At 40.7% G+C, this 27,229-nt stretch overlaps 1 protein-coding gene across 1 annotated transcript; it reads right to left on the bottom strand.

Moving 5' to 3' along the window:
- Window positions 1-571: 571 nt before the first annotated feature.
- Window positions 572-25,653, bottom strand: RAB32 (RAB32, member RAS oncogene family). The gene is made up of 3 exons (XM_037392355.1): window positions 25,223-25,653; window positions 7,629-7,906; window positions 572-5,133 (listed from the first exon to the last, which is right to left on the bottom strand). Exons 1-3 carry the CDS (start codon window positions 25,449-25,451, stop codon window positions 4,984-4,986), a joined length of 657 nt encoding a protein of 218 aa, XP_037248252.1. The 5' UTR covers window positions 25,452-25,653; the 3' UTR covers window positions 572-4,983.
- Between the last annotated feature and the right edge of the window lie 1,576 nt (window positions 25,654-27,229).

Here is a 27,229-nt window from a genome sequence, read left to right on the forward strand (position 1 = left end):
ATACCAGTAAAGGGCAGAGGAGTTTAGAAACAGAGTTAGCAGGATGCCCATGCTATCTTTAACCTTTAGGGAGCCATGAGCTTTCTAACAGGACCAATAATTATCAGCATAACTTAAGCTTTCAGAAGGGTCATGATAATAAAGAGGTTAAAATTTCTTAAGTTAGAAAAAAGGTGAAGCAGAACAGAAGTCTATGTTTTATCAAAACACTGAACACCTTACTTCCTAGAACCTGTAATATTTTATCTGTCGCTTACATGTCATGTGGCATTTTATCAGCTACCTTTTACTCCCAGTTACAAGTTAAGATCAATAAGGCCAGGAATCCTGCATATTTTAATTTCATTTAGAGCTCAGGCCACATGATGATTTATCCAGTGGTAAAAAGATGCAAGATCACTATACTTATATTATCTTTGCAAAAAAAAAGAATGAATATTGAGATGCTGGCCCTCTACTTTTACACTTTCCAAGCTAAAGCTATCTGAAACATCATTTCTACCTAAAAGAGGAAGTTTAAGGTACTTGGGGCAGGAAGCATTTGTAGGTACACAGACTGAAATGAGAAAAACCCCATCTAGTAGAATTTATTCATACAAGTGTGTAAGCCACATAGAACATCTAAGCCAGAAATTTTCACTAAATGAATGCTATCTTAGGTGGGTTATAAAACAGTCCATAATCATGTATTTAAAAATACACCAAAAGTACTTCCACCCTGGTTAGACACAGCAAAGATCTTACAAACAGAGCTTTATGATGGTAATGTACAATACAGGCACAATTTCTTTCACATGATCTTCACTAGATTAATCTTCATATAGAAAAATAGTGAGAAAAAGGAACATACTGCTGCAGGACAAAACTTTGAAATTATGTTTTGTGCACTGTCAAGTGAATGACATTTCAATTCAGAATCATTATGTATCTCACTGGCATTTTGTTAATTTTTTATTATTTTTTTTTTTACTCCTGAAAGTATACTGCTACCCACATTTCTTAAATTCTTTAGCAATTCATTATATGAAGGACGAAGGCATACACATACTTAGAGGACTGTGTTTCTGTACCACATAAGGTGTTCTGTAAAGAGAAGAGGTAGCCAGTTCTCTGTTTTGGAACCAAGGTCACTGTCAAGAGGTTAAGACTACAAAGATAAGGGAGCAATGGTTTTTAAGAGCAAAATGTTTCACCATCTAATACCGCAGTTCTACTGCACATATTTTTTATCATTATGTTGTCCTATCACTGTATATCAAATGGTTACTCAAGCAGTGAGCCTGTAAGAATGACTCATACTATTCCCCAGCAATTAATCACTACAGGTGAACAAGTATTTGTTCAATTTAAGGAGGCTGAATGCTATTACAGTTCAATAGGTCTGACACAACATTTAAACAAACAAAACTGAGCTGGGAATAGCTTGTATTCTACTACTGCAGTTAAGATACACCTAGAAAATCCCACACTGAAAGATCACTAATTGCTCTAACTCCTTTCTAGTTTTCTCAGCAACTGTAATGCCTCATTAAACTTTAAGTGAACAGAGGCTGACTTGGCATTTGCTGCACAGACATACTGCACAACTACAATCCAGGAAGACTATATGCCATCTCCAGCCTTTACATAGTTGATGGAAACATGCCAGGAAAGACATCTTACTGAGGCCTTGGTTCAGATTTTTTACTCAAGTTTTTCATCTCAAAGCTGTCCCTTAAATATAGGGACTAGCAAGTCAAGTACTTTCTCCTTTAGGATTGACATATTTCAGATTGCAGGAGATAATGAAATGAAATAGCATGGGGCCTCTGTTCATCTGATTGAAATTATTACTTCACTATATATTCTGTACATATAAACCAAATTACATTTGACACTTCACTTACTTGTCTGAAATTAAATTGGGTCTGTCTGATTTGAAAGATACATAGAAATTTAAAGTTATTTGCTTCATTAGGACAGGTTTTCATGATTAGTTTATTTTACCTAAACACTTTTCCACAAAATACAGTTTCATTCTCCTCCACCAGGGAGATGCTCCCTTTCCCTTCTTCAGACTAAAATGCTAGTCTTTTCTTACAGTTTTCACCTTCGGGCTGGATTAGATTTCCTAAGCCACCCAGAAGCCTCATGTATTATGATGCTCCCCCCAAGGAACATGCCGTTTGTAACACCACAGAAAACTAGCCATTTATTAAAGCTCAAACTCCCCTCACCCCTTCCACCCCCCACCCCCAAAAGGTGAAAGAAAAGCAAAACACACCTACATGCAGGTAGAAGAAATTGGTTTTCAGGCCACTAGGCTTCGGAAATAAGAGTCTGCTCTGTAATACAATCTGCACAGTCACTTTAAACATTTAGGTTTTTATTTTTCATAATGGTAGTTCCTGAACTTCACCCTGCCTCAGCTTCTCCAGTCAGTGACAACCTGTATCAAACCTAGTGTAACTCCAACACAGTTTGAAAATCATGGCCATGTAGAGCTTTAGAAAAACACAAGCTATATACAGAACAAAGAAGTGCTTAAGCATAAGCAATAGCTTTTCAACCAGAAATTTAGACATTATTGAAAATAAACTGCATAGGATTACATTGTCACCAACAGGACCCAGATGAGATTCATGCATTCAGGTAGAGTCCTGAAGCTTCAGAGTTTAGTTCTCATTTTGCTGTTGAATCTGAAAACTAAAAAACAAGAAAAAGCACAATAGCCATTTGGAAAAAAAAAAAGTCTACCTCCACTGGCAGTTTCCCCAGTAAAGTAGGTATTTAAAGAACTAGCATTTGAATGTAGACCAACATTCTATGCCATGCTAGACAGACTCAAGAATTGGTCTTTTTTTGCCCATTAGTGACACACTTCATGTAATATTTCATGAGCTCAGTAAACTTACAGTTGAAGCCAAGCGAACATGAAACTGCATCTTGTTTGACTGGTTATCAAGATTTATCATGTTTTGATCTAGTCAAAAAGCATCAAGTAAACAGGCTATGCACATATTCCACTGGCTAGTTACTGGATTTGCGCCCCTGTAATTGGAGTGTAGAAAAAGACAATATACTGGAGATTAAACAGCTTATTAAAAGTGAGGTTACAATCTAAATGGAGTTGTTTAAGTAACTGAATAGGAAGGTTACAGTAGTTGCAGGTTACCTAGAAAAGTTACCAATACAAACAAGCCAGCAAGCAAGGAACATGGATGGGGTACAGCTTCCTTTCTGAAGTGCTACAGGCTTAAAATTTAAAGTAGCAATCAAGCTTTAAGCATCCAGTAAATCTGCACAAGCCTAATGGACACATTCTTTATAGTGGCCCATGATAGGTGGATAAGAGACCATGGACAAAGTTCAAAAGATTCAGGCTAGATAAACTCTCAGGGGACAGTCAAGCATTGAAACAACTTTCCCAGGCTTTGTCAAGCCTTACTGTGGCTATGTCAAAGGGTTATTTTAAATTCCAACTAATAGAAGACAAAGTTGTTTCCAAATGTCAATGAAAGCATTTGTGTATAGGATGGGACACCTGTGAAGATTCATGTTCTCAAAAGCATACACCAACAACATTCATAAGATGCCCAAATAGATCTGTCACTTAAAAAGTATGTTACTCTTTAGAAGAAACAGCCTAGGAAGTCTCAATACAGATTAAGAGTATATCCAATCTGGCACATACTTCATGTTTACGTTTAAACATCAGCACCATGAGACCAAGCGAGATAAGACTTCTGAAGTCAGCAGCAGTGAGGTACCAGGACAGAAGAAACCTTTAAATTAAAACTGAGCTTCAAAGCCTTTCAGCCAAGCAGAGCCAGAGTTCCAAAATGTATTCAAGAACCATGAAATCTCCCTAATCCTTTTGATCTTCATTTGCTGCCAAAAATACACAGGAGTTATAATGAGGAAACATAAGCATCCCTGCATATAAAATTACAAACTGGTAAGCCAATTCACCAGCTCTAAGTAGTCAGAAGAGCGCAGCACTGTTCTAAAACTGAACAAGATTGAGCTTGGCAGTTTTGTGGGGTTTTTTTGATAGGCTAGCAAGAACCAGTTAAGCTATTTCCTTCAAGACCTCTCTCCTTTCTCACAGTACTCAGGACCATCTCAAGACAGAAGGAAAAAGGAGCAAGCTCATTATCACAGGTAATTAAGATATTTAGTTTTTGAACTCTTGGTAAAGTTTTCAGTGTTAGTGCATGTAAAAGTTATTGGTTATGCATTTGGATGAGGTTACCATAACTACGTGCCTCAGTTGTACAACTGTATTCATTAATGTGTTTCATGTGTAAAGTATTAGTTGAAACTACTCTGCCTTAAATGGCTGGAGATGCATTTTGGTTAGTATCTCTATAACTATACCTTTCCCCTCTTAAATACAATCATTTACCCACCTTGTTCTTACTCAGTGGTACAACCCATCTACTTCACTCAGTCTTAGTGAGCACACTAAAATACCTCCCATCTGTTACTGGTCCCTTCAAGATTTCCAGGATGTCTCAGTCCAGGGGAACTAGTAATGAGACAGATCCTTATGGTGGGGGATAATAAATAGGAACAAGTGTGTAGGCAAGAAGGCTGAAGTGGGACATTACTGGTGACAAAGGAAAAAGTTTAAAGGTGCAAGTGTCTACTCAGCTAAAACCATGACAGATTAGTCCTATTTGGAATGTAGCATATGTCCTAGAAGCAAACTAGACACTGAATGCTGTCTTTGTTCCTTTTTAGGAGTATAAATGCTACCTTATGTTCTCAAGTAAGAGGACACTAATCAGACTTAGATGCAGCCACTCAAGCAAGTGGAATGATAACTCACAAGATACTCATTTCACACTAAACAAGAATATGTAAACACCCACAAGAATCACCTATTCAGATAACACCAGACACCCCATATGGATTGTCACAACACAGCACCATAGCAGCAGTTTGATTTCAGGAACAGTCTTGCTGCTCATCCCATCACATTTTTGAATGGTGGTAGCACTAGCAGCACTGTGATTTACTCTCTGCTTTCAATGGGTCTAGGTCCAGTTTTGGTTTCCCCACATCATTCTCTTCATTAGGAAAGGTTTTGTAGTTGGCAAGGATGTTTTCCACCAGGAATCGAGCAGCTTCATCTATGTTGATGTTGTCCTAGAAATGTTGAAAGCAAAGAATTCAGTTTGTTTTTCTTAACTAGTCACACATTCCTGTTAGAAGCTGGCCAAACCAAAAAAAAAAAAGTCTTCTACAGTCTCATCAGCATGACACAAACAGCTTAAATTCATAGGTCATTGCTCATACACTTGCTTTCTGAAAAAAATTACCAGAAAGGTTTGAGACAAAGGTATTCATCCATATTACAAACAGAATACTTCAACTCTAATCCAGTAGGCAGTTTGGGGATAAGTGTCACCTGCATTTGGAAGGCTCACAAATGCCAAAGTGCATTTCTGCATTACCAAAGATAACAGGCAATTACACTGTTCATAGTAGTATTCTATGTTTTGGGGCCTTTTTCTACTTCTGCTGCAGTTTGGATACACTTATTTAAAAGGACATTTTCTATCAGCCTCAAACCCCCACCTAAATCAGGTTGCCTCATCAAGCCACTCTACGTTTTCTTGTGCATACTTTGAAAAGTACCTTCACATACACTCTAGAGAGGGTGTGTACGCAGGATACCCTGATGAAATACCTCACTAGATATCTCAGTTACTGAGGTGCCAAGCTGGCCAGTGGCAAGAGGCCTTTAGCCACAGCTTTGACCTGGCCGGTCCACCTGTTAGCTCACTACAGGGCTGCCACATTTGTAATTGCTCATCTTTTGGAATCAAAGAGAATACCACCCCAGTATACCCTTCTGTCTCCATAATTGTAGATCTAAACTCTACACAAGTAAGGTTAGATCATGAGAACATTTGACCCATCACTACTACACTTGACAAGCTTGTGGTTGTCACCACAAACTCTGCTTTTGGCAGTTTGCAGATAGGCACTTTCCCATGTCCAGAACACAGGAGGATTCTCCTCACTTTAGTGTAATTATGTTCCTAAGATATTTCTGTGAATATTTATACTCTCTGCAGTTCTTTTGCCTTTAATATTCTCCCTAATCCACAGGGAGTGTGACCTATATTACTAATGACAAGACTGAAGATTTCAAGTATCAGTTCCAGCAGAAAGGCAAAAGCAGATTATCAGGATATTTAAGTGGGCAGGACTTAAAACCATAAACTCATTTGGTATGCTTAGAAAACAAGAAAGCTGTCCTGAATTTTTGCCAAGCTAATTTAACACCTCTTCAGAGTACTAAACAAGTCAATTCATAACTGAAATAGGACTAGTATTGTCTGGACTTTTCTCTGCACTGAGAACCTTGTTTTTCATTGTTGTGTCTTAAATGCCACCTAAAATGCAACTTGTCACTACAATTCTGCATCAGGTTTTGTTCTAGTGTTACTTGCATTTATTTTTAACCCATGTGAAGTTTATACATAGCAGTGTTATGGGCAGGTGAAGCTTCAGGGAAGACATAACCCAAAGCAGAATCTTTGTATTCTTTTTGAGTATAAAGAGCCTTAAAATCAGCATTTTTAGTAACAGAAGGGTGGGTTTGGAAATTATTTGTTCAAATGCAAACAAATTATTAGCTAACTTAAGTAATTCCTGTCACTGTGTACCCTTCTTCCTTAAAGTGGTCAGGAAGAGGCTTGTTACTTTATTTTTATGTTTCTCTTACAGACTTCCCCCACTCCTTAAGAGTTGTCTAAGCATCGTTTTGTGCCAGTTCAGCAGCAGCAGCTGAAGGAAGTAGGCAAAAACCAAGGGAAATAAGGGACCTTGAGGTTTAGCTTACCCTATAAAGAAGTTATCAACCAGACTAGTAATTTGGTCTGTAGGCCACATTGCCTTCATCTAGAGGAATCTTCCATTTTAAGGATCAATTGACTTCAGGAACTGCTGGATTTCACTTCCACTTAAGCTACCACAAGCTTACCTGTGCATTGACCAAGTCCACAGACTAAAAGTGTACAATATAAAAAGTTACTCAAGGTTATCCGATTAAAGCAGCTGTCTATCTTAGCTTAAGTTACTATATGTTACTAAGAACAATTTGTTTTTTTCCAGTTCAGTCTTGACATTGCCTGATAAAAAAGAAAAGTGCTTTAGTGACTTTATCATCTGGGTAGGTAGTAAAAAGTGAGCAAACAGCTTGTTCACTTCTAGAGTCTTACCATTTCCTACATCCAACAGCGAAGACAGAAGCTGCAACTAAAGACCTGTACCTAAAGATTACCTGTCTCTTTTGGATAGCTTGATCAGCATTTAGTAGCATTAATATCTAAAGAATGACTCTTTTTCATCTTGCATAAATCAGGATCAGAGTCCAACCCACTTAAACTCAGTGAATCAAGGTGTTCAGTTAGTTTTAAGATTATCTTAATTTGAGATGCAGTTCTAATCTAAACCAAATATACCACAAGTCTTCCTCAAGTGCAAGCTAGCCTGTACAACACTCCCAACTTTTGCTGAACATTGGAGACTTGACTCACACTTATACTCGATAATTTTATTCCCCATAGGACTGTATTCATCCATTCTTATGCCAATACTTAAGAATTAAAACGTTTATTCTTCATGCTCACCTTGGCAGACGTTTCAAACCATCCAGCAAAGCCACCTTCTCTGCAGAACTGGTCCATTTGAGAGGGATTCTGGCTGCCATCTTTCTTCTGGTCACACTTGTTTGCAAGAAGAACAGCAGGGATGGGGCTGCCATTGGGAAGTAGTACTTTACTGTCCAAATCATGCTTCCATTTTGAAACAGCCTCAAAAGTGGAGCCTCTTGTGACATCAAAGACCACAAAAGCACCAACTGCTTCTTTGTAGTATACTCTGGTCATATTTCCAAAGCGCTCCTGGCCTGAAAGAGAGGATGTTGACAGAGTATATTCAAGCATAGACTGTAGTCAATATAAATGGACTTCTGTACCAGGTTAGTACATACAAGTTTGGCATTCAGGTCTAGTCACCCAGTTCATACTACGTTGTCTCTATGCTATATAAGCTCATTATAGCAACCGTTACATATTATACACAGCAAGTCAGATGCTAAAAGCAGTTTGCAATCCCAACTGCCACTCTGAATTTTTCAAAACTTTAAGTAGTAATGCCTAAAACCAATACCAGCACAACTACACACAAATTCTTTAATCAAAAAAACTTTGCAAGATTTAGATATACATCGAGTTACTGCAGCTAAAGACTTAAGCAAACTCAGACTTTCTGAAGGGTGGGTAACAAGGGTTTCTACAAGCTTCAAGGCTAAACAGAAGATGCTTTGAAGGCTGTTAAGTCACCTATATTATAGATTTTTTTTTCCCCTCAGGGACAAGTTCAGAAGGAGTTAGTTTAACAGTCCTAGCTAAACCCATTACCTTTGACTTCATCTTCTAAGTCTAAGGCCTTCTCTGGAAGAGTTTCTGACTATAGGAGTCCTACAGCAACCCCAGGATTTGAAATGATTATCAGAATAGTATATTTTGAACAACTGCACTTCAACAAGTATCCAGAAGAAAACCAATGGTGTCATGGTTTAACTTCAGTCGGCAACCAGATACCACACAGCCGCTCCCTCACTCCCCCTCACCCAGAGGGATGGGGAGAAGAATCAGAATGTAAAACTCAAGGGTTGAGCTAAGAACAATTTAATAGGGAAAGCGAAAGCTGCCCATGTAAGCAAAGAATTCATTCACCACTTCCCATGGGCAGGCAGGTGTTCAGCCATCTCCAGGAAAGCCGGGCTCCATCACATGTTACTTGGGAAGACAAAAGGCATAATGCCAGATGTCCCCACCTTCCTCCTCCTTCCCCTAGTTTATATACGCAGCATGACATCATATGGTATGGAATACCTCTTTGGCTAATTTGGGTCACCTGTCCTGGCCGTGTCCCCTCCCAGTTCTCCGTGCCCCTCCAGCCCTCTTGCTGGCAGGGCCCCAGAACCTGGAAAGTCCTTGAATGAGTATAAACGTGACCCAGCAACAGCCGAACCCATCAGTGTGCCACCAACAGTGTCCTCACACCCAAACCAAAATGCAGCGCTGCACCAGCCACCAAGGAGAAAATGAACTCTATCCCTGCTGAAACGAGGACAAATGGTCAGCAAGTATACTAAACTAAAAAAGCCTTTTCTTAAGTACAATTATTGTTGTTTAGTATACTTCAAATGTAGTATTAGAACGCCGGTTCAGTTATTCTTCTGTTTGGAAGGTCAGATCATCACGCTGTGTTTGTACTGCGCACAGCAGTGTCAAATGCTAGCATTTTGTTTGGAAAGTTCAGGCCACTAAAATAGCTTTCTGCTTTTCCCAATGAAGACTTTGGAACAAAGTAGCCCCTGCACTTAATTTAGTTTTACAGTCTATCGTCACTTCAGCTTTTAGCATTTAGTGCCTATCCTGGTTTAGAATAGATAAAGAATTTTAACTGGAAACGTAAGTGTCCTCCGTTTATAAACATTCAAGTCCACCTTTGACAGCAAGGACAAACAGTTACAAGGAGAACTGGGTATTATAATCTTCTAAGAGCCAGAAATTCATTAGGTGAAGGAACCTGAGAAGGGATCCTGTTCAACGGCATGTTTTTTTGAGCTCAATTGCCTCATTTTAGTGTCTGTACTTCAGTGTACCGATTAGCTCATTCCCTATAGACATTTTCAGAAAATGCTGACTAAGCAGCTGTTAGAACTGCCTGAAAGCAGCAGCTATAGTGAAGTGCCAGAAAACTACAAAGCTGACTATTTCTGGCTGTTCAACTTTAAAGTATGAGGCTGCATAAACCAGCATCACTAGCCAGCGTATTCTGAGGATTGGAAGTTACACGTGCAATTCTTTCCTACCAGCTCATTATCCTGTGTGAGAACAAGAAGCACACAAGAAGAAAGCTCTTCTCTCCATATTCAAAGCTCAAGATTTGAAGCAGCATTTATGCCATGGACTCCAAGGCCATCAAGCCAGGTGCTAAGTCTGCATCTTAGTGCCTATGTCATTGGAACAGACACATTGCTTGTACAAGTCTCCTGAACAGCATACACAGAACTTGCATACAAGTAACTCAAATTCTCTCTCTAGGTCTTCCCAGGCTGGATTCTTATGCCTGACAGGTGTTTTTTTGTATAGCTTTACTACAAATTGTTGTACCATGTGCCCATGGTTTTCATGAATCAAATACCTTCTGGCCAAGCTCTTTCCTAATGGCTTTTACTACTTCTGCAGATCAATTGTGTCACATCTAAAGAAGCTTTATCTTTAGATTGTTGGGATTTTCAAGTGAAGCTGCACAGAATCCAATTTCATTACATTAAACCAGTCACTGCATATGGCATCACACAAGCTATAAGGAGCTCCTTCTCAGCTTCCCCATTTGTTTAGTCAGTCTCACCGCTGATTCCTATTACACAGGAATGCCTCTGTGCTAATGCACAGAGTCTTGCATCCAATTCAGGCAGTATATCCCTTCACACCATGGGACAGGCCCACAAGACAATGTAATCAAGGTCTGCAGTGCTCTGTACCAACATCGGTGTTCTAGAGAAAGATTTTTTCAGTTTGGCCCCAAAATGGCCTAGAAATGAATACTACTTGCTGTTATTTACATGACAGAACACATGAATCTGAAGCAGCACAGGGAAGTCACATCACTCTTGCCTATTCAGTTGCTGAAGATCTGTGGGGATTTCAGTCTTTAATTAAGACTAAGGTTTTCCAAAAACTTGATGGACATTTGCCTAATAAAGTTAAATCATGTTGACAAGTTGCAGAAAGGGTTGCTAACCAGCAGGCAGCAGAGCCAGCATAATCACTACATACGAAAACTAAGTTATTTGGGAATTGCAGAGAAGATTCAGGCAGTTATGATTTCTCAGACAGCTGTGCATGCTGTAAGTAAACATGGCTGTGATCAGTTACCACAGTGCAGAACATTACCATTGACTGAATCTCTTCCTGCCTACTGCCCTCCCATCCAAATAAGCTTTAAAGATAAAGAAATATTAGCTATAGGAGGCTCGTATGGCCTTACTATAACCTTTGCTGAAGCCTGCACAACAGTGCATTTAAAGTGTATGAAAGAGGTTGAATTAGTACAATATGACATATAGCTTCCAAAGAAAAGAAAGTTACAAAATATATATCATAACCAAACTTGGAAGAGTCCTAAAAAACACCAAATGTTTTTTCTTAAAGCATTAACAGGGGGCCTAGCCTTGGCCAGAAAGTCTGAAGTCTGTCAATTCCACTTCCAAGAGAATTCCCTTCATCTTACCATAGTCAGTCTTCCCCACTCACTTGGCCAAATGTCTTTACATACTACAAATTCGAGAGTTGCATTGACTGGTAACAACCAAGATTGCCTGCCAGTTGGTTCCTTGACACTGGTGACTTCTCATGCTCCAGTATTCCTCAAGCCACATGAAGCTTTAACACTGTGCAGCCTCCTGCCAGCTATGCTATACCAGAAAGGCACCAGTCTTGTAGCAAAGCAGCAGACTAGCTGAGTCCCTTCATGGGGCCCTGACTAGGAGTGGGGTTGTACTGACAGATTCAGGAGCTCTGGAATAATGGAGAACCCAAGGTTAGCTTCGTACTGTGTTTCCTTATTGTGTGAGCAGACAGCAGTTCTGGTAGGAACATCAGCCTACACTGAACTGTACTTTATTTTGTACTCTATAGCAGTCACTTAGAAAGCTTGGGATTCAATTGCCCAGACCAATAATATTATTTCTAGCTGGCTTTACTGATAGTAGTAAAAGTTTTTGCTTTTACAGTATCAGGTTTAGTTTTGAAAAAACATTAATACATATTCTTTCATAATTTAAATTTGGGTGAAAGTAGACGAGTGATGCATATATCAGCATGAAAGCTTCTATCTTATTAGATTTGAGCTTTATATCAGGAGGATTTGATACTCCTTACCCCTAAAAAAATCACACATAAGCTCAATGCCACTGTAGTATTAGAGATCAAAGCCTTTTAATATGTCAAATACTCACCAGTATGAGTGATGCCCTTTTCTAAAGTAGCCCAAACCCCAAAACAGTTTATTATGCAGGGCTGCCTTCACCTCTAGAATTCACAACAATAAATCTGACCTGCATACTAGCTTATGGCTGTTCTTCTGTCGTGTCTGGAGGCTAATGAGGATGGTTATATTCTTTTTATTCCATAAAAAGAAGACAGAAGCAATAACACATAGCCCACCTAAGGGGTAAGAGGTGGTAGATGTATACTGAGTTCTTGCTTCCTGCTATATAAACCGAGCAGACTTTCTTTACAGTCCTGTTATTACTGACAATGCACATGCTGAGTTTCTTGTAGAGGATACAGAACGTTCTAGACAGCCTTTTCAGAATTTAACAGGACTTTCAGGCAAAGCTTTTGCAAGTGCTTTTCTGCTTGCAAAAAAACCCGTACAGAAAAAGCAAACCATAGAATACACTATTCCCCCAAAGTCTAGAGTCTTCTATTTGTTATTAAAAGTAAATGACTACATTTTTGCCATGCTCAGTTCAGCCAGGGATTTGTCATTCCCTTTCCTATGTGCAGCAGAATTTTTGCCGTAGTCATTTAACCATGTGTGAGATTAGTGTTGAGCAGTGCAAAGAGTGGATCATACCCACAGAGGCGAAAAAAAAAAAAAGATTAAAGTGATCAGATGAAACTAGACATAAGGTCTCTAGTATGTATAACCATGGAAGGAGGACAGGAAGCTGATTACTGCAGCAGTATGGGAAGGACGTTACAGGATTAATCATTCTGGTTGGTCTAGTGCCTTGACATAAACCTGGTGATATCAAAGGTATACTTTGTGTTTTAGGGGTTCAGATATAGATAAGGAACTAAGCTACAGGGATCAGAGGTTTTGTTTGGGGCCATGGAAGTGGCTGCATGCAATGCAAAGTTCTGCATTCTCTAACCACAAGATTTTCATACCTAAATGATTCAGCACATACTGTCACTATGTTTTCCAGTAATTGCAACATTAAATGAAATACTTGCATAATGTCATGCATCAGGAACTAATACAATTCGCTACAGCGGCATCACCGGAATTATGTTAGTTTAAAACTGTATCAGAGCCTGGGAGCTATTCTTGCTTCCCAGTTTACATTCTAACAGGGTAAACTGTAAGATAGAAACTACATGAAAATCAGTCATAGCTAGGATTGACATTAGAAGCTTTATCCTTTACAGTGAAGTAAAAGACAAGTTATCATAAGATTCAGACAGTGCCAACCTTGTTTTGAAGTACGCTTTAAAGTTACTACAACAATCTTTCTCAACGTAAGGAATAAAGAAGGGAGTCCTGTTTATCACAGCAGTGTGACTCACTTTCGCAGTTCTTGCTTTTACTTAGCAGGAGATACCCTACACTCCTACCATTATTTCCACTCTTGACTCCTCCTACATGATGGGAGTTGAGGCTAGAAAAAGTGAGTTAAGTGCACAAATGACTGCTGAATATGCATGCTACTGAGTTTCTCAGGGTTTCTTTTCCCAGACTACTTGCCATACCTAGAAGTCTTACCCAAGAACTTACTCTTGAGTAAGATACCAAATCTAGAAGCAGCTACCCCAACTATAATTTTTTGCTATGAAGGCAAGTTTTAGTTTACCTCTGTCAATACCCACAGTATAGCACAGATTTCCCACCCTGTAAAAAATCCAAGCTTAGTCTTACCCGAAGCCACACAACTTAAACCAGAGTTGTGTTAACTGCATTTAAACCCTTAAATCTCACCAGGATTACTGACAGACAACTGGACGGAGTTCTTCAAAGTTCTTTTTCAGATGAGACTAACAGTTCTAGCATCCTCCAAAAATAACACCATTAATGAGGAAAAGAAATATGACCAACAGTTATAAAATCCTGACAACTGGAAGAATGATAGAACAAATAGTTTCTTTCATTGAAGTAACGTTAGTTCAAGTCATCTTTGACAAGGCTAATCAGCTTAATGGATGGCCAGAGCTCAAACTTTGATTTTAGCAAGTCTGGCAGTTCCACATCAAATAATATTAAACTATAGATGTATAGTGTAGACTGCAGTCACCCAAAAGTCAATGCACAACAAGATGAGGAGTTTTATTCCAGCATTGTTTGCTGCTAACTGGAAGACCAGTGCAACGAAGTTTTGCAGTTTTCCTGGAATACTAAGTTATCAAGAGTCTGTTAAACAGAAAGAAGTGTTCAGTTTATGAATAAAGCCAAGCAGCTCTTGCAAACATTGTACTTCAGAACGCTGAAACTCAAGAGTTGTGTTAGTTTAAAGGGCAGTTTAAGTTCAACAGAAAGAAGGAATGTACCACACAGGAAGAGTTCAATCTATAAAACCAAGCAAAAAAAAAAAAATAATCTAGCAATACTGCAGTAGTGAAGAAAATCATCAAGATACCTAGTGAATCAAATTAAGTGAGTTCAAAATGCATAGAAGTAGCATTCTGCTAGTGTATTTTAGTTATTCTGCTCTTCTATTAACAGGTACTATATACACTACAGTGCACTCATGCATCACAGCGTGCTTATTAAGAGATATAAGTGAAAGGTAATAATAGATCAGTTTTAGTCTGGGAATACTTAAACATTCTCCTTCCACAGAGAAGAGGCTTCTGGTATGAACTGTTTAGCATTACCATTAACAGTCAATTAGTCATGCCAAAATTCAAGAATAGAGCTAGTCTGTCACTAATGCCCAAACTAACTGACAACACCATGGCTCTTAGGTCCTCATTATCAACTACTCTGACCTTATTGGCCACAGTGTGCAAACACAGTGCCACTATTTAGGTTTCAATGTCAAACTCCACAAGTCACTTGTTTCAGTTTCCAGGGCCAGGAGACATTCATGCTTTTATTCGACCCAGACAGGAAAACCCCCACAATTCAACAATAAGTGAAACCCTTTTTTCCAGTCGTCTTTCTGCCAAGGGAAGGTCTAACCTAATGAGCACTCTCCTCTCTGCTCCAGATGTGCTGCTTACAAAAGCTTTTTTCTCTAGTTTCCTGAATTTCTAGGGTCAGTTTTTCACATATTAACATCAAGGAACATCCAAGTGGCAGCCCCTTAAATTTCAACTCAGTAAAGTTCACATCTTTCAGCATTGTAGATGTAAGCTAAAGCACCATCCAAGATGGCTGGGCATGCAGCCCAATCCTCGCACCAAGTTAGAACCATCATTACTTCCAAAACTCACTTAAGTCCTTTAGGAGCCACAGGCAAGAACAGACTACGCTTTGGATGCCTGTTGGTCCTACAGCTGGATGTTTGGCACAATACAGAAAATATCCAGAACTGCCCTGAGGATACATCCCCTAGTTCTCCAGACATCTAATGTACATTTTAGCACTACCAGGGTCAAGTGTGACCTGACTGAGGCTCCTTTTCAGACAGATGTATCAATATGTTAACTGGCAAGCTACCAGCGCTGACAGCTTTCATCCCTCTCCCCAAACCAGCACAGCTTGTCCCAGAACTGTCTTACCCAATTAGGTTGAATCAGCTATTCACTAAGAAGTAGGTTAACCAAATCACTATCAATATTACAGGATATGCCCAAATGTCTACCCGCTTTATCACATGGGTAGCAGTTGTAGGTTGAGAGTAGACACTGAGAGTGTCAATACTACACAGCTCTCCACTCCTCACTCTGCGTAATAGCTTAAATGGGTAAAAGATGCAAAGTGTTTAAACCACAGAGGTGTTGGAACTATGCTAGCAGCTCTAGCAGATATTAGAAACCTTTAAGAGTTAAAAAGGGCACATCTACCCTGACTTTTACTTTCCACCCCTGTGAAAGTAATATTTGGTATTTGTGGTTCTGGCGAAAAACACCTTGTAGTTCTTGCTTTTGAACCTCTTGAATATGATACCCTCCTGTATTAGACAGTACTAGAAACACTTTCACTGACTGCAGCTCTTAACAGTTTAAGAGACAAAACGCATCAGATGATTTTTAAGGCAATTGCTAGTGTCCTTTCTTACTAAGGGTGGTGTGGGAAAATTAAATGACCACTGGATGGACTTCTGCCTAAAAGTAACTGTCCCAAACCCTTCAGAAGAACAGTCTTCAGGGGAAAAGGTAACCTGCCTGTTAATCCCTGTTCAGCTGACCCCCACTTTACCGTAAGAGATAACCAGAGGATCAAAGGTTATGTCTGCATTAGAAAGTTGCAAGGTGCAGTTGAACAGTTCTGTTGAATGAGACAAGTGTCAGAGACCTGACTTCCATAGTACACACTATATACATGTGTGATAGACTAGTCATTGAAAAGTTATGAAGAATATCAGTTCGGGTGCAGCAGTATTTTGATTGCTTAGATCATAACAAGGTTTTTCCATGTTCTTAGAAGTCACTATTTCATTCTGAAACGGTAGGAAGTAATTGCTCTAAAGTTTCATTGCACAACACGGCCACTTTCTAATCTAGTAATTTCTTAGCTACCTGAATTTTCAAAGTCAGCAACTAGCCCTTCTGTTCACTGTTTGCTATCTTTCCATTTACCGCTTGATCTTTATTCTAAAGCAGGACAGTTCTGTTTGCTACCAGTGAAACAGCAAGAGCACTGAGGTGCGAGTGCTCAGAAGTCAGACATCTGATTTCCATCAGGAATGCTGGCCACGTCTATCATCCTAATAGATGGGAAAAGCACACCATTCTCCTTCAAGGCTAGGAAGCTTTCCTCTAACAATTGCATGGTTCTCAGGGAATTTTACAGCAAGACTGACAGACTTTTCATTGTTGCCTGTAGCCTTGGGCCAATTCATGACTTAAAATTGTTTAAACTTCACAGCTCACTATCTTGTCTTTAAGAAGTTTAGAGACAATACCCCACACTTAAGGTTCAAAAGGCTTTGTTTAGCATCAAATATTTATGGCAGTCATGTTTGTGTAAGAAAGTTTCACCTGTTTTGCTTGCATCTGCTGAACAGTAAATTAACAAGAGAGGAAGTCTCTGACTAAGCACTAGATTTCCATCCCCAGAAAAGCAGAATTCAAACAAGCTAAATGTTTTCTAACTAGCTGTCAAGTGCAGCACACATGGAAAAACCCTCCTTTGCATTAGTATTCAGAAGTTGACATCGCCCAATTATTAGCGCCAGACAGCATGAATTGGTACTTCCTACCTTGCTTTAACTAGACTTACCCAAACAAGTAATCTGCTACAGTTAAGCTATTTCACTCCTGACACCCTCTAATCCATCTCCTTTGGTGCACTGTCATGCAGCCAGAGCTGTACTGTGTACTTAACAGTGATGCTGCACAGCACTACAGCATTTCACAGCGCACAGAACAATTCTAAAGTCAGTCTCAAGAACAACTTTATCACAAGACTGAAAAAATGTTAATCTCCAAAATGGTCAGTGTGTCATGGCACACTGTGTGATTGGAATTTTGTATCAAATAGCTGCCACTTCACTCTATCCAGCACTCTAGCCTGGGAGCATTTAAAAAACAAGTTCACATAAGCTGCTTGCAGTGACACTCAGGCTGCTTTTTAATCTATTATTTGGAAAGTTACTAAAATCCATACAATAAGGAATACTTGTTTTCATTTGCTGCTAATCTAGAAGCTGCTACTGAAAGTTTGCTAGTCTTTCTCTAGACAGTTATTTATTATTCAACAAGCTCTATAAACCCCTGAAATCCCATCATTTTTTAAATCATAATCTTACCACCCCATCTACATTTGTTCTGTGTCTCCATAGTGAGAGGAGAACTTTGAATCTAATGTTCTGCCACAGGTAACTTGAGAAACATGCTGTGCTTTGTAGTCGCTACTCACTGCTGGTCATGCTAGCTTTAACATGCAAGAGTTTCACAGGAATTATTCCTATGCAAGTCACTTCCTTCTGACATGGCATATCAGACATCAGAACGTCTGAAGTGATTATTTGAAGGGAACAGTTCACAACAAACTACAAAAGCCAGGCAATGGTTATCCTGGAGTTCAAGGAAGGTATTTCCAACAGCTCTGAGACAGAACCCCAGCGGCCTTGCTTACTACTGAAGGGAAGAATCTTATTTTACATAGCATGCTGAAGTCTTTTTTTTTTTTTAACCAGGCAGCTAAGATCACCTGTCTTGTGAAATGCAGGGAAGAAAGTAATCAGTTGAAAATGACCCTTTTACAGCATCTGCCAATTCAATTGTACTTGTGTATATGCACTTCAGTAACACCCTGTCCAAGCGTGCATATAGAGAACACTAAACTGGTAAGAGGTGCAGTGGAGATGTACAGTGAAGACCAAGACTCTGAAGCTGCGACACTGATGCAAGGAGGAGAGTTGATAAAGGTTGATTTACATCCATTACACCGCTCTCTTTATGCAGGGAGTTTATGTTTAGCATTGTCTACTCCAGTTTGTCTCTGAAGGGTTATGCACTTGGCTCGTCAAACCAGACTTACTGCATTACTTGAGTCGGTATTACATGAAGGGCAAGAATTTAGCCAATACTTGCCTGAAAAAAGCATTTATGATCAATGTAAGTTAATGATTTCTGCAAGGATTTCTAGTTTGTTTTATAATCTGACCCCCAAATTAGTTGTGTGATATATACTGTTTTTCCTCCTGTCTGCTGTATTACACAAAATAACTTTGTTATTGTTTTGCTTTAAGGTAACTTCCCTCCTGCCCATTTGATGGAATACCCATCTATCCTTTCTTCTCTGTATCAGAGTGCTAGGGAAGCATTTTTGTTGTGATCTTGCAGAAAGCATAAAACTTCTGTGCAACAGCTACATATGATATGAACTTGTATCTATTTGAAAATAAGGCTAAAGTCCCATCTATTCCATAGTGATTAGAAGCTCAAGCACTAAGTGCATCTCATTGTTGGCAGAAATTAAGAATACCTGCCAGATCAATACAGCAAACTTTTAAGCCTGTAGTAGATCAGACTGTCTTCTAAGATGACTTCTTTAACCCCATTTCTCATAGGAGACCTAGAAAAGCCTATGGAGAAATTCTAAACTTATTTCCAAGACACTGAAAGAACATCTGTCTCAATTCTACCATTTAACTGAAAATTAACTGAATAGTCCCATCTTGCATAATCAAAGTTACCATACTAAACTTTCTTACAACACCACGTTCAAGACTAACATTTCCCATGTGCTTACAGAATTCCATCAGCATAGAGGTTTTAAGAAGTTTAGTTCAAGATAACATATACAGTACTTTGAGTTGCTACATAATACAGTACTATGCACAAGAACCTTCACCAATATGAATGATTCAGTATCCACCAGTAAGACAAGGAAGTTGCTTCATCAGCAAGGTCAACCACCATACTTGCCTGATAGCATTTCACAAAAAGTTACTTAAACAGAAGAATTCCAAAAAAGAAAGCATATTGACATCCAGAGCATGTATTCAGAGATGTCTGAAGGCTGGAAACACACCAAAAAAACAAGTTTAACATGTTCAACGCTTATTTGAATACTTAGCTTAGGGCTCCAAGCACAGAAACTCATTCTCAGCTGAAAGCTGGTACCCAATTCGGCTTTTCCAGATGAGCCACAACAAAGGAAACCCTCAGAAGATTTCCCACAGAGGGGTGGTTTCTACAAGGAAACCAAGTCCACTTTCAATTCTGTTTCTTACCTTGACTGCTTTTAAGACAGCATTCACACTTTCAACGTTAGCTGGGCTTCTATTTGCCCCTCCTCAAACTTTTATCTCCTAGTTTTGCATGCTTCCAGCCAGTATCATCCTTCAGTAATTTTTCTCACATGAGATTTATACTTAAATGTGTGAGCAGGAAGCATTCAGAAGTCAGTAACAGGTCTTTTTCATCAGTCAGGAGACTTACATAAAATATTCTCCTGCCCTGACAAGATAGAGCTGTCTCAGCTGTTAGCAAAATTATAGTGCTCCCATCTCCACATGAAGGCTGCTGCTGCTAGAGCCTCCACCACCATGTAAAATAGAAAATAACCTCAGTAACTTACCAGTTTCTGAAAAAACTCCCAGTTCTGCATCCATTTCTGATGCAGTTATTTGTGTGCACGTTTTTCACTCATTAGGTATAAGAGTGAGGAAAAAACACAGTTGGGGGCAGGCTATGCCTGGATTGTCTTTCCTCCACCCTACGCTCACTTGTACTAGGCACACAGCAATTTGTTGTTTCTTTTCAGGAGTTACTTTAATCCCTACATTGAGCTTCAAAATGTGTTGTGGTCAAGGTCAAGTTGTTACAAGAGTACTTTGACTACCTTTAGAGACTGCTACCTTCAAGCTCTCCATACTTTGAAAGACTCCCCTGAAAAGCAGCTGAAGTACATGCCTTTATGGCACAGAGCAATGCATATATAGGAAATTGAGGTTTTCTGGTTGCCCCCTATAGACTTTCAGGGATGCATTAACACTGCTTAAAACCTTATTTAAATAATAATAAAAAAGAAATTGGTCTATTAACATAAGAAACAAATCAATAACCTGGTACATAGAAGCAACTTGGCAGTCTTCTGACATGTCAGCAGCACAAATGCAGACGTACATACAGCTGCTTGAAACTAAGGTTTTACACATGCTAGTACAATATCTCACATACTGGAACAGACTGAATGCCTTTGAAACTCAGCTGTGTACGGTTGTGTATTTTAGTGGCTATGCTCCACAGAAGATGCATAGCTACCAAGCACTCCACCTTTCCAGAGGAGATAACATTTTCTGTCCCAATGCAATAAGATCTATCAAGTGCTGCATAACTCCTGATTATCTAAGCAAGAAGGCTTGCATTTTGCCTGTGCTAATTTCAGTTCAAGTTTTCTGCCCTGCTGTGAATTAAGTTTTAGAATATCCTCCTCCCACATTCGTGGTTTCCTGTACTCACTTTCCCATTTCTCATGGCTTCGTATTGATGACAGCAAGTTAACTTCCTAAAGAAGTTTAAGCTTAACAGCAACTCACGCATGTAAAACTCACTTGTCTTCATAGACAAGACAGTTATTCCAGCTCTTCCTCAACTTAGTATTTGAGGAAAATACTTCATCTGATTTCTCCACCCTCTTGGGGACCGGTATATACTTCTAACAAGTTAGAGTTCAGATCTTTAAGGAGACAGACAAGAGTTTAGTAACAAATCTGCATGCTGCAAGTCTTATCATTCAAGTTCTGAAAGCTTGTTTACAGAATGTTTAAAACACTGAAGTACAGTCATTCCTCTTCTGTTTGGCCGATTTCATAGCCAAGCTCTTCCAGTTAAAGCATTGATCCAGTTCTAATAAACACCTTTACAAAGAAATTCTAACAGAGTCCCAGAAGGATGCTATTACACCAAAGTTAATGCAGAATCACTGCCAAAGCTTTAAAACCAAATTTGTCAACCAGTTGTCATTAGTGACTTCTTCAGGAGAAGCCAAGCTCAAGTAGTTATCTATGACTTTTACCACCCTTGCCCTCCAGCAAGTTGTGTGCTTGTACAGGCTCATGTGAGTGACAGTGATAGTCAATGTGATCATAAAGCAGCAGCTAACATTACTGAGTTGCTGATTTTATTAGAGCAGATCAAAAGGTTTTATGATACAGAAAATCCTTTTAATGTGTTATTTCAATGATATTTGACTGAGCTTCATCGATATGCTATGTTCACCTCCTACACTATGTTGTGGTCATTGCAGTACACTCGCCAAAACAGCATGCTTGTCAAGTAGGAATGTTCAGTGTACTGAAATAGACTTTAAAAGCACTTCCTAATCATTAGGTTTCCTTTGTTTTGTATCTTTTTACCACAATGACTCATTCCTATCTCCTATTTATTTCACCAGCTATTTGTGTCCTTTGATCAAGGGAGTTACCCTGGTTCTAACACTTTCAGAATTTATCCAGGAAGAGATATTTATCATAACTCCACATGTCAAGATAAAAACAAAAGTAATGCCTAAGGGCAGCAAAGTTTAGAAGTTTTGCTCCTGTATGAACATGCACGTAATCTGTGCAGCTTCTTTCAGAATACTTCATGCTGCAACCAAGGTAATTTGACAGTTACGGATAAGTCTTACTCCCAAGCTTCTTCATCTCCATTATTCAAGAAGCTACAACCTGTATCTAAAAACTAAAATGCCTGAGAACCCTTCTGAAATACACAAGTCTAGGCACAACAGTACCCTTCTTCCCCGTACACTATTTCACACCCCATCCCCTTGATCCCTTGCAGGAACCTGCATTAGTTTTTTACTGGTAAAAATAGCCTTCTTGTTGTAAGGTACAAAGCATAGACAGTGTAACACTGTCATGCTCTATTTGACAGAATTATCTAATCACTAAAAAAAAAAAACCACCACTCAGCTAGCATAAGAAGTTGAATTCACTCATGAGCCTGCTGCATTGCAACACACAGCACAATATTCATTATTTTGACTACAATCACGCCAGAAACCAGTACAGTATCTGCATTATAGCCTTTGACTGATGACTGAACTACATTGTTAATTTTTATCATTGATTTGGTTACAGAACCTTGGATTGCAGGACCCAGCTCTTTGAGGAAAGCTTTATGATGAACTGTGGAGTACAAGCTTTGATCTAGTGAAAAATAACATGCCTCACTATGCTTAAAGGTTAGACTTTAATTCAGAAGCCTTTTTAAATGCATCGTAATCAATTCAGAACACTAGCACCATATTGCTTGCAGGGAAGTCACATGTAACATTAATTACCATAATATTTCTTCAAGAGATCTAAAGCTGTTTGTCTGCACAGACCAGCAGACAAAATCATCTACATGAGCTGTTGAAAGCCAGAAGACGGTTGGGCTGATGAGCTAGAAGGGAATGACTATCACATGCTCAGATACTCTTGTTACACACTTCAGTAAAGCACTTCAGGGAATATGCACTATGACTATAGAGAACAAGGTTGAAGGTTCCTTCTATAACTAACAATTTCTATATAAACTTGTTAACATCCTCAGGTATTTACAAATATGCTTGAGTATAGATGTAGACAGCTGGAGAACATGCTCCCAGATTGAGAGCTTCAGGAGTTTTAAGACCACAAAACAACCCTTATGGATATTAAAATCCCCTTTATTTTAATGATTAATGCCTAACTGAGACGCCAAGTTCTATAGAAGCCTGAACTGTTACTCTCACACTAGCTAAGCAGAGATCAATCAAAAAAAAATAAATCACTAAGGCTAAGATTACTTCTCTTCTTGGTCTTGTTTTTCCATTGGGGAAGGACTCCCAGCCCCTTGGAAACAGAGCAGCCTGAACTACCAGATGAGACATACGAGTTTAGTGCAAGTTGCAGAACAATTGTATTTTCCTTTATCATTTGTGCTAGGAAAAGACTAGTTAGGAGTTTCATTCATTGTAATACAGGAAAAATATTTCAGTGACTGGAAAAAAATTTTAATTCTTCCATCTATCAGCAAAATGATCACAAGCCTCCAGGGATTTATCAGCAGATTTATCTTAACTCAGTCTCCACCTACCAGTGTCCAAGATGTACTAAGGGCAGTAATCAAGAATGAAAGATACAGAGTCGTCTAGATCTTGAAATGAACGCATGGGTGTATTGCTAGGACTTCCCATGATATAAGTAGGTTCTGCCCAAACTTTGTTACAAATTACAGTAAGTTTCTGTCTAGCCTGTTGGAACAGATTGCTTTGGCAAAGCACACAGCCTACCCCAGCCCCAGAAACCAAGGGCTGAGAAGTTAAACACAAGCATGGCACCCTGCCAAATCCCAGATCCTGATAGTCTCCCCTCTTCAATCGGGAACCCCAGACTTGCTGAAATAATCCAGAGCACTGTAGCAGCTTGAACCACAACTGTTAATCGATTTACAGAAAGTTAAAACTGATCCAAAAAAGGAACACACCAGAAGAGAAAGCTTGCCAACACTTCACTTGCTCTCCAAAACAGCAATTAGAAAATATTTTAGTTCGCCCTACCGGCCAACAGCAGAAAGATCTATGATGTGCTTCAGCATATGGCAGTAGGAAGCAGGCTTTTTGAGGAATCATATTCAAAGTGTTTTAAGGTAACCTTTAGAGAAGGCCAGAAGCTGATGTATAGCTGGCCTGTCACAGGGTTATACCAGCCACACGTTATGCTTCCTCTTTCGAGCTTCCACTAGATAAAGCCTAGAGCTTGTGGAAACAGTAGCTACCAGTTGTTATCCTAGTTATCTTCCAGCAGCGCAAGTTTAAACACCAGCATGTGAAATGAAGTCTGTTTTTCCAAATCCAAGAAGATATTTTAACATCTTAGAGATGGATGAAGAGAGCTGCAGGTTAAAACCTGGGCTGCACACAAAACTAGAAATGCAATACCACCAGCTTGAGATGATTAAGGAGTTGAGGGGATAGACTTCTTACAAGACCACAGCAAAATGAGAGTTTGTTCTGTGGCATCTGACACCACAGCACAAGCAAAGTTAACTGTGACAGGTATACAGCTGGAGTCTTCAGAACAGAGGTGTTAAAGAACAGTTTTGAATTACACATAGGAAAGGAATGATGTGTTGTTTGGGCGTGTGAACAGGGCTTTTCTGCTCCTCTGTGCTCGAAGTACCTTTTTGATAAAAAAAAATCCAAAACCTGAATGTTTCACACACACAACACGAGTGCCATTCCCTTATTCCACCTTGCAGGGACACAGTTACTTTTAAATAAGGCAGGCAACTCCACTGCTTGAGCACAGTTTGAGCATACTTCCTTTGAAAGACAGTTTTAGGTACTCAAGTTACCTTTATTTAACCTGTAAGGCGTGCTTACTAAACATAACATACTTGGAGGAGATATTCATTTCTTCTAGAAGCATTAGGGAGCCGTAACCCTGAGTGAATGTAAGCAGCAGCGATAACCAGGGCCACAGGCACCCAGGCAAGCAGGTCAGGGGGAGCAGTACGAGCAGGAGCCCTAGGGCCAGCAGGCAGAGCAATGCACTGTCGGGAACTACCGCAAAAAGCCAGGGCCAAGGCAAGAGACCCGCAACTTCAGCTAACTAGAGCCCGGACAGTCTGCAAAAAGTCAAAAAACTTCACTCCCACACCAAGACCTCCCTCTACTTGCATCTCAAACACAGGCAAGAGGGGCTGCAGGCAACAGGAGGAAGGGGAAAAACAAGGCGGCACTTTTCACAGTCAAAACACTCTCCCCCCCAGAGGCCAGGCCCACAGGCCTCTGCCCCGCCGGGGCTCACCCCGGAGCCAAGCCCGGTCCCTACCTGCGATATCCCAGAGCTGCAGCCGCACCAGGGTCTTGCTGTCCCAGTTGATGACTTTGAGTGCGAAATCCACCCCGATGGTGGCCCGGTAGTGCTGAGAGAAGAGCTGGTGCACGTACCGCTTGATAATACTGGTTTTACCCACACCCAGCTCCCCGATCACCAGCACCTTAAAAAGATGCTCCCGGCACTCGGGCACACCGGAGCCCGCTCCTTCCCCGCCGGCCATCCTCGGCCCTCCCGGGGCGCAGCGGGGAGGCCGGGCTACCGTGGCGGCCGCTCGCTCGCCCGCCCTCCTCTGAACTTTCCCAGCCGGCAACTTTCCTCCAACTTTCCCCCGCCGCCTCCACGCTGGGCCGGCCTACGCCGGGCGGGGGGAAAGGGAGAGGGAGTGAGGGAGGAGCAGGAGGAGGGAAAAGCCGCAACCACCTGACTGCAGTCACAGGACGCGGAAACTCCGCGGCCATATAAAAGCCCGGGAGGGGGGGAGGGGCGGGAGGAGGGACCCGGCCCGCGGTGCCAGGCGGGGTCCCAGCGTCCCCCCGTAGGGTGTCTGGGGTCCCGGCTGGGATGGGCTGGCCGTGGGGAGGCCACCGGCTCCGTCCCGCTCTCCCCGGGCGCCCGCCGGGGCACGCCGTGCCCCGGCGGGCGCCCGGGGAGAGCGGGACGGAGCGGCCGCCGTGGCGAGAGCTGAGGGGGCTCTTCCCTGGAAACGCTCGAGGTTTCTCCCCTCTCCTCAGCAAAGAGGCTTGCGGGACAAAGAGGGCTTTACCATCACGTCTGCTGACAGCAGTGCTACCGTAACCCTCACCCACAGTGGAATCCCCGTTACCGGGCTTGCTGCCCGCCCGGCCCGGGCCTGACCCTGCACACCAGGTGGGGTGCTGAGCCAGGCCCGGGGCAGTGGGGTAGGCAAGGCCGTCACTGTGAGGGGCTCGGGTAACCGAGGAAAAAATCCCCCCCTCACCTGCAGGATTCCCATCAAACACAACTTTATTCGGTTCCCTTCTCCCCCTAAATTAATCCAATAACATATTTTTTAATCACTTTCCAGTTGTTTTAAATAATACATCAGGCAATGAACAGACACACCGTGAGAACCCAACATATAAATTTCCAGTCCCTGGGACCATGCAGTGTCGTGTGTGTAGCTTGTAGGTGCTGGGAAAAACAAACATCTTTGCTAATGTGCTCTTCAAATAAAACACCCAACCCCAACCATCTGTCCTTGCGACAAGAGGCTGACGTTTTGTGGCTAAGTAGTGGTGTCTTCGTGCTGTAATGCTTAATTATTGTGTAAATTCCTTAACAGAGTTATTTCATACCGGAGAGGTGTGAAAAGTGCTCCAAAAGGGAAATGCTGTGTGTCTGGACTGTGTGTGTGCACGCCAGCTGGGAGCCCAAGTGAAGACACTGTTAGCAGCGAAGGGATGCCTCCAGCAGGAAACAGTGGTTAAAATACCTGGTAACTAATCTGGCAAACCGTCTTCTGTTGCTCCTGATTTTGTAATATTTTATTGCATATACTTATTTATTCCTTTCCTATGCTTTAAGTAAGTGGCTTCAATAAAATGATCCAGACTTCCTCAGCTGGCTTGGAGCATGCTTACTTCCATGTCACACGAAGGCGGTGCATGCAGCATACATGGGAGTGGGTGAAGAGAATAGCTGTTTGGCAAAATGAGGCTAAAAACCTAGGGTTCTTGGAGAAAACCTGTGTTTAGAGATTTTGGGTTAAATTTGTTAATTTAAGCTGTCATGCTATATTGACATCAAGACAATTGTTCTAATTACTGTTTGCTTTCCAGCAGCAATCCTAACATCAGAATATAAACTAGGGGAAGACTGTTACTCAAAAAATAGACTTTTTTGTTGCTTTTTTTGGATGGACGGTGGCAGAGGGTATCACAGGTTCTCTGGCAAGAGATGAAATAAACAAGAAACATTGCCATTAGTTGGGAGGTTGATGACGGATGTGAGACAACCTCATTTCAGGTACATGTACTT

Source organism: Falco rusticolus, chromosome 6 (genome assembly GCF_015220075.1).
Source record: "Falco rusticolus isolate bFalRus1 chromosome 6, bFalRus1.pri, whole genome shotgun sequence".
In the NCBI taxonomy this organism is placed as follows: Eukaryota; Metazoa; Chordata; class Aves; order Falconiformes; family Falconidae; genus Falco; species Falco rusticolus.

Excerpts from the sequence above, each read along its gene's own strand:
- RAB32 (XM_037392355.1), bottom strand. The coding sequence starts at position 25,451 with ATGGCCGGCGGGGAAGGAGCGGGCTCCGGTGTGCCCGAGTGCCGGGAG. Across the intron at positions 7,907-25,222 it reads GCAGCTCTGGGATATCGCAG|GCCAGGAGCGCTTTGGAAAT; the intron begins GTAGGGACCGGG and ends CCTCTCTTTCAG. Across the intron at positions 5,134-7,628 it reads GGTTTGAAACGTCTGCCAAG|GACAACATCAACATAGATGA; the intron begins GTGAGCATGAAG and ends CAACATTTCTAG.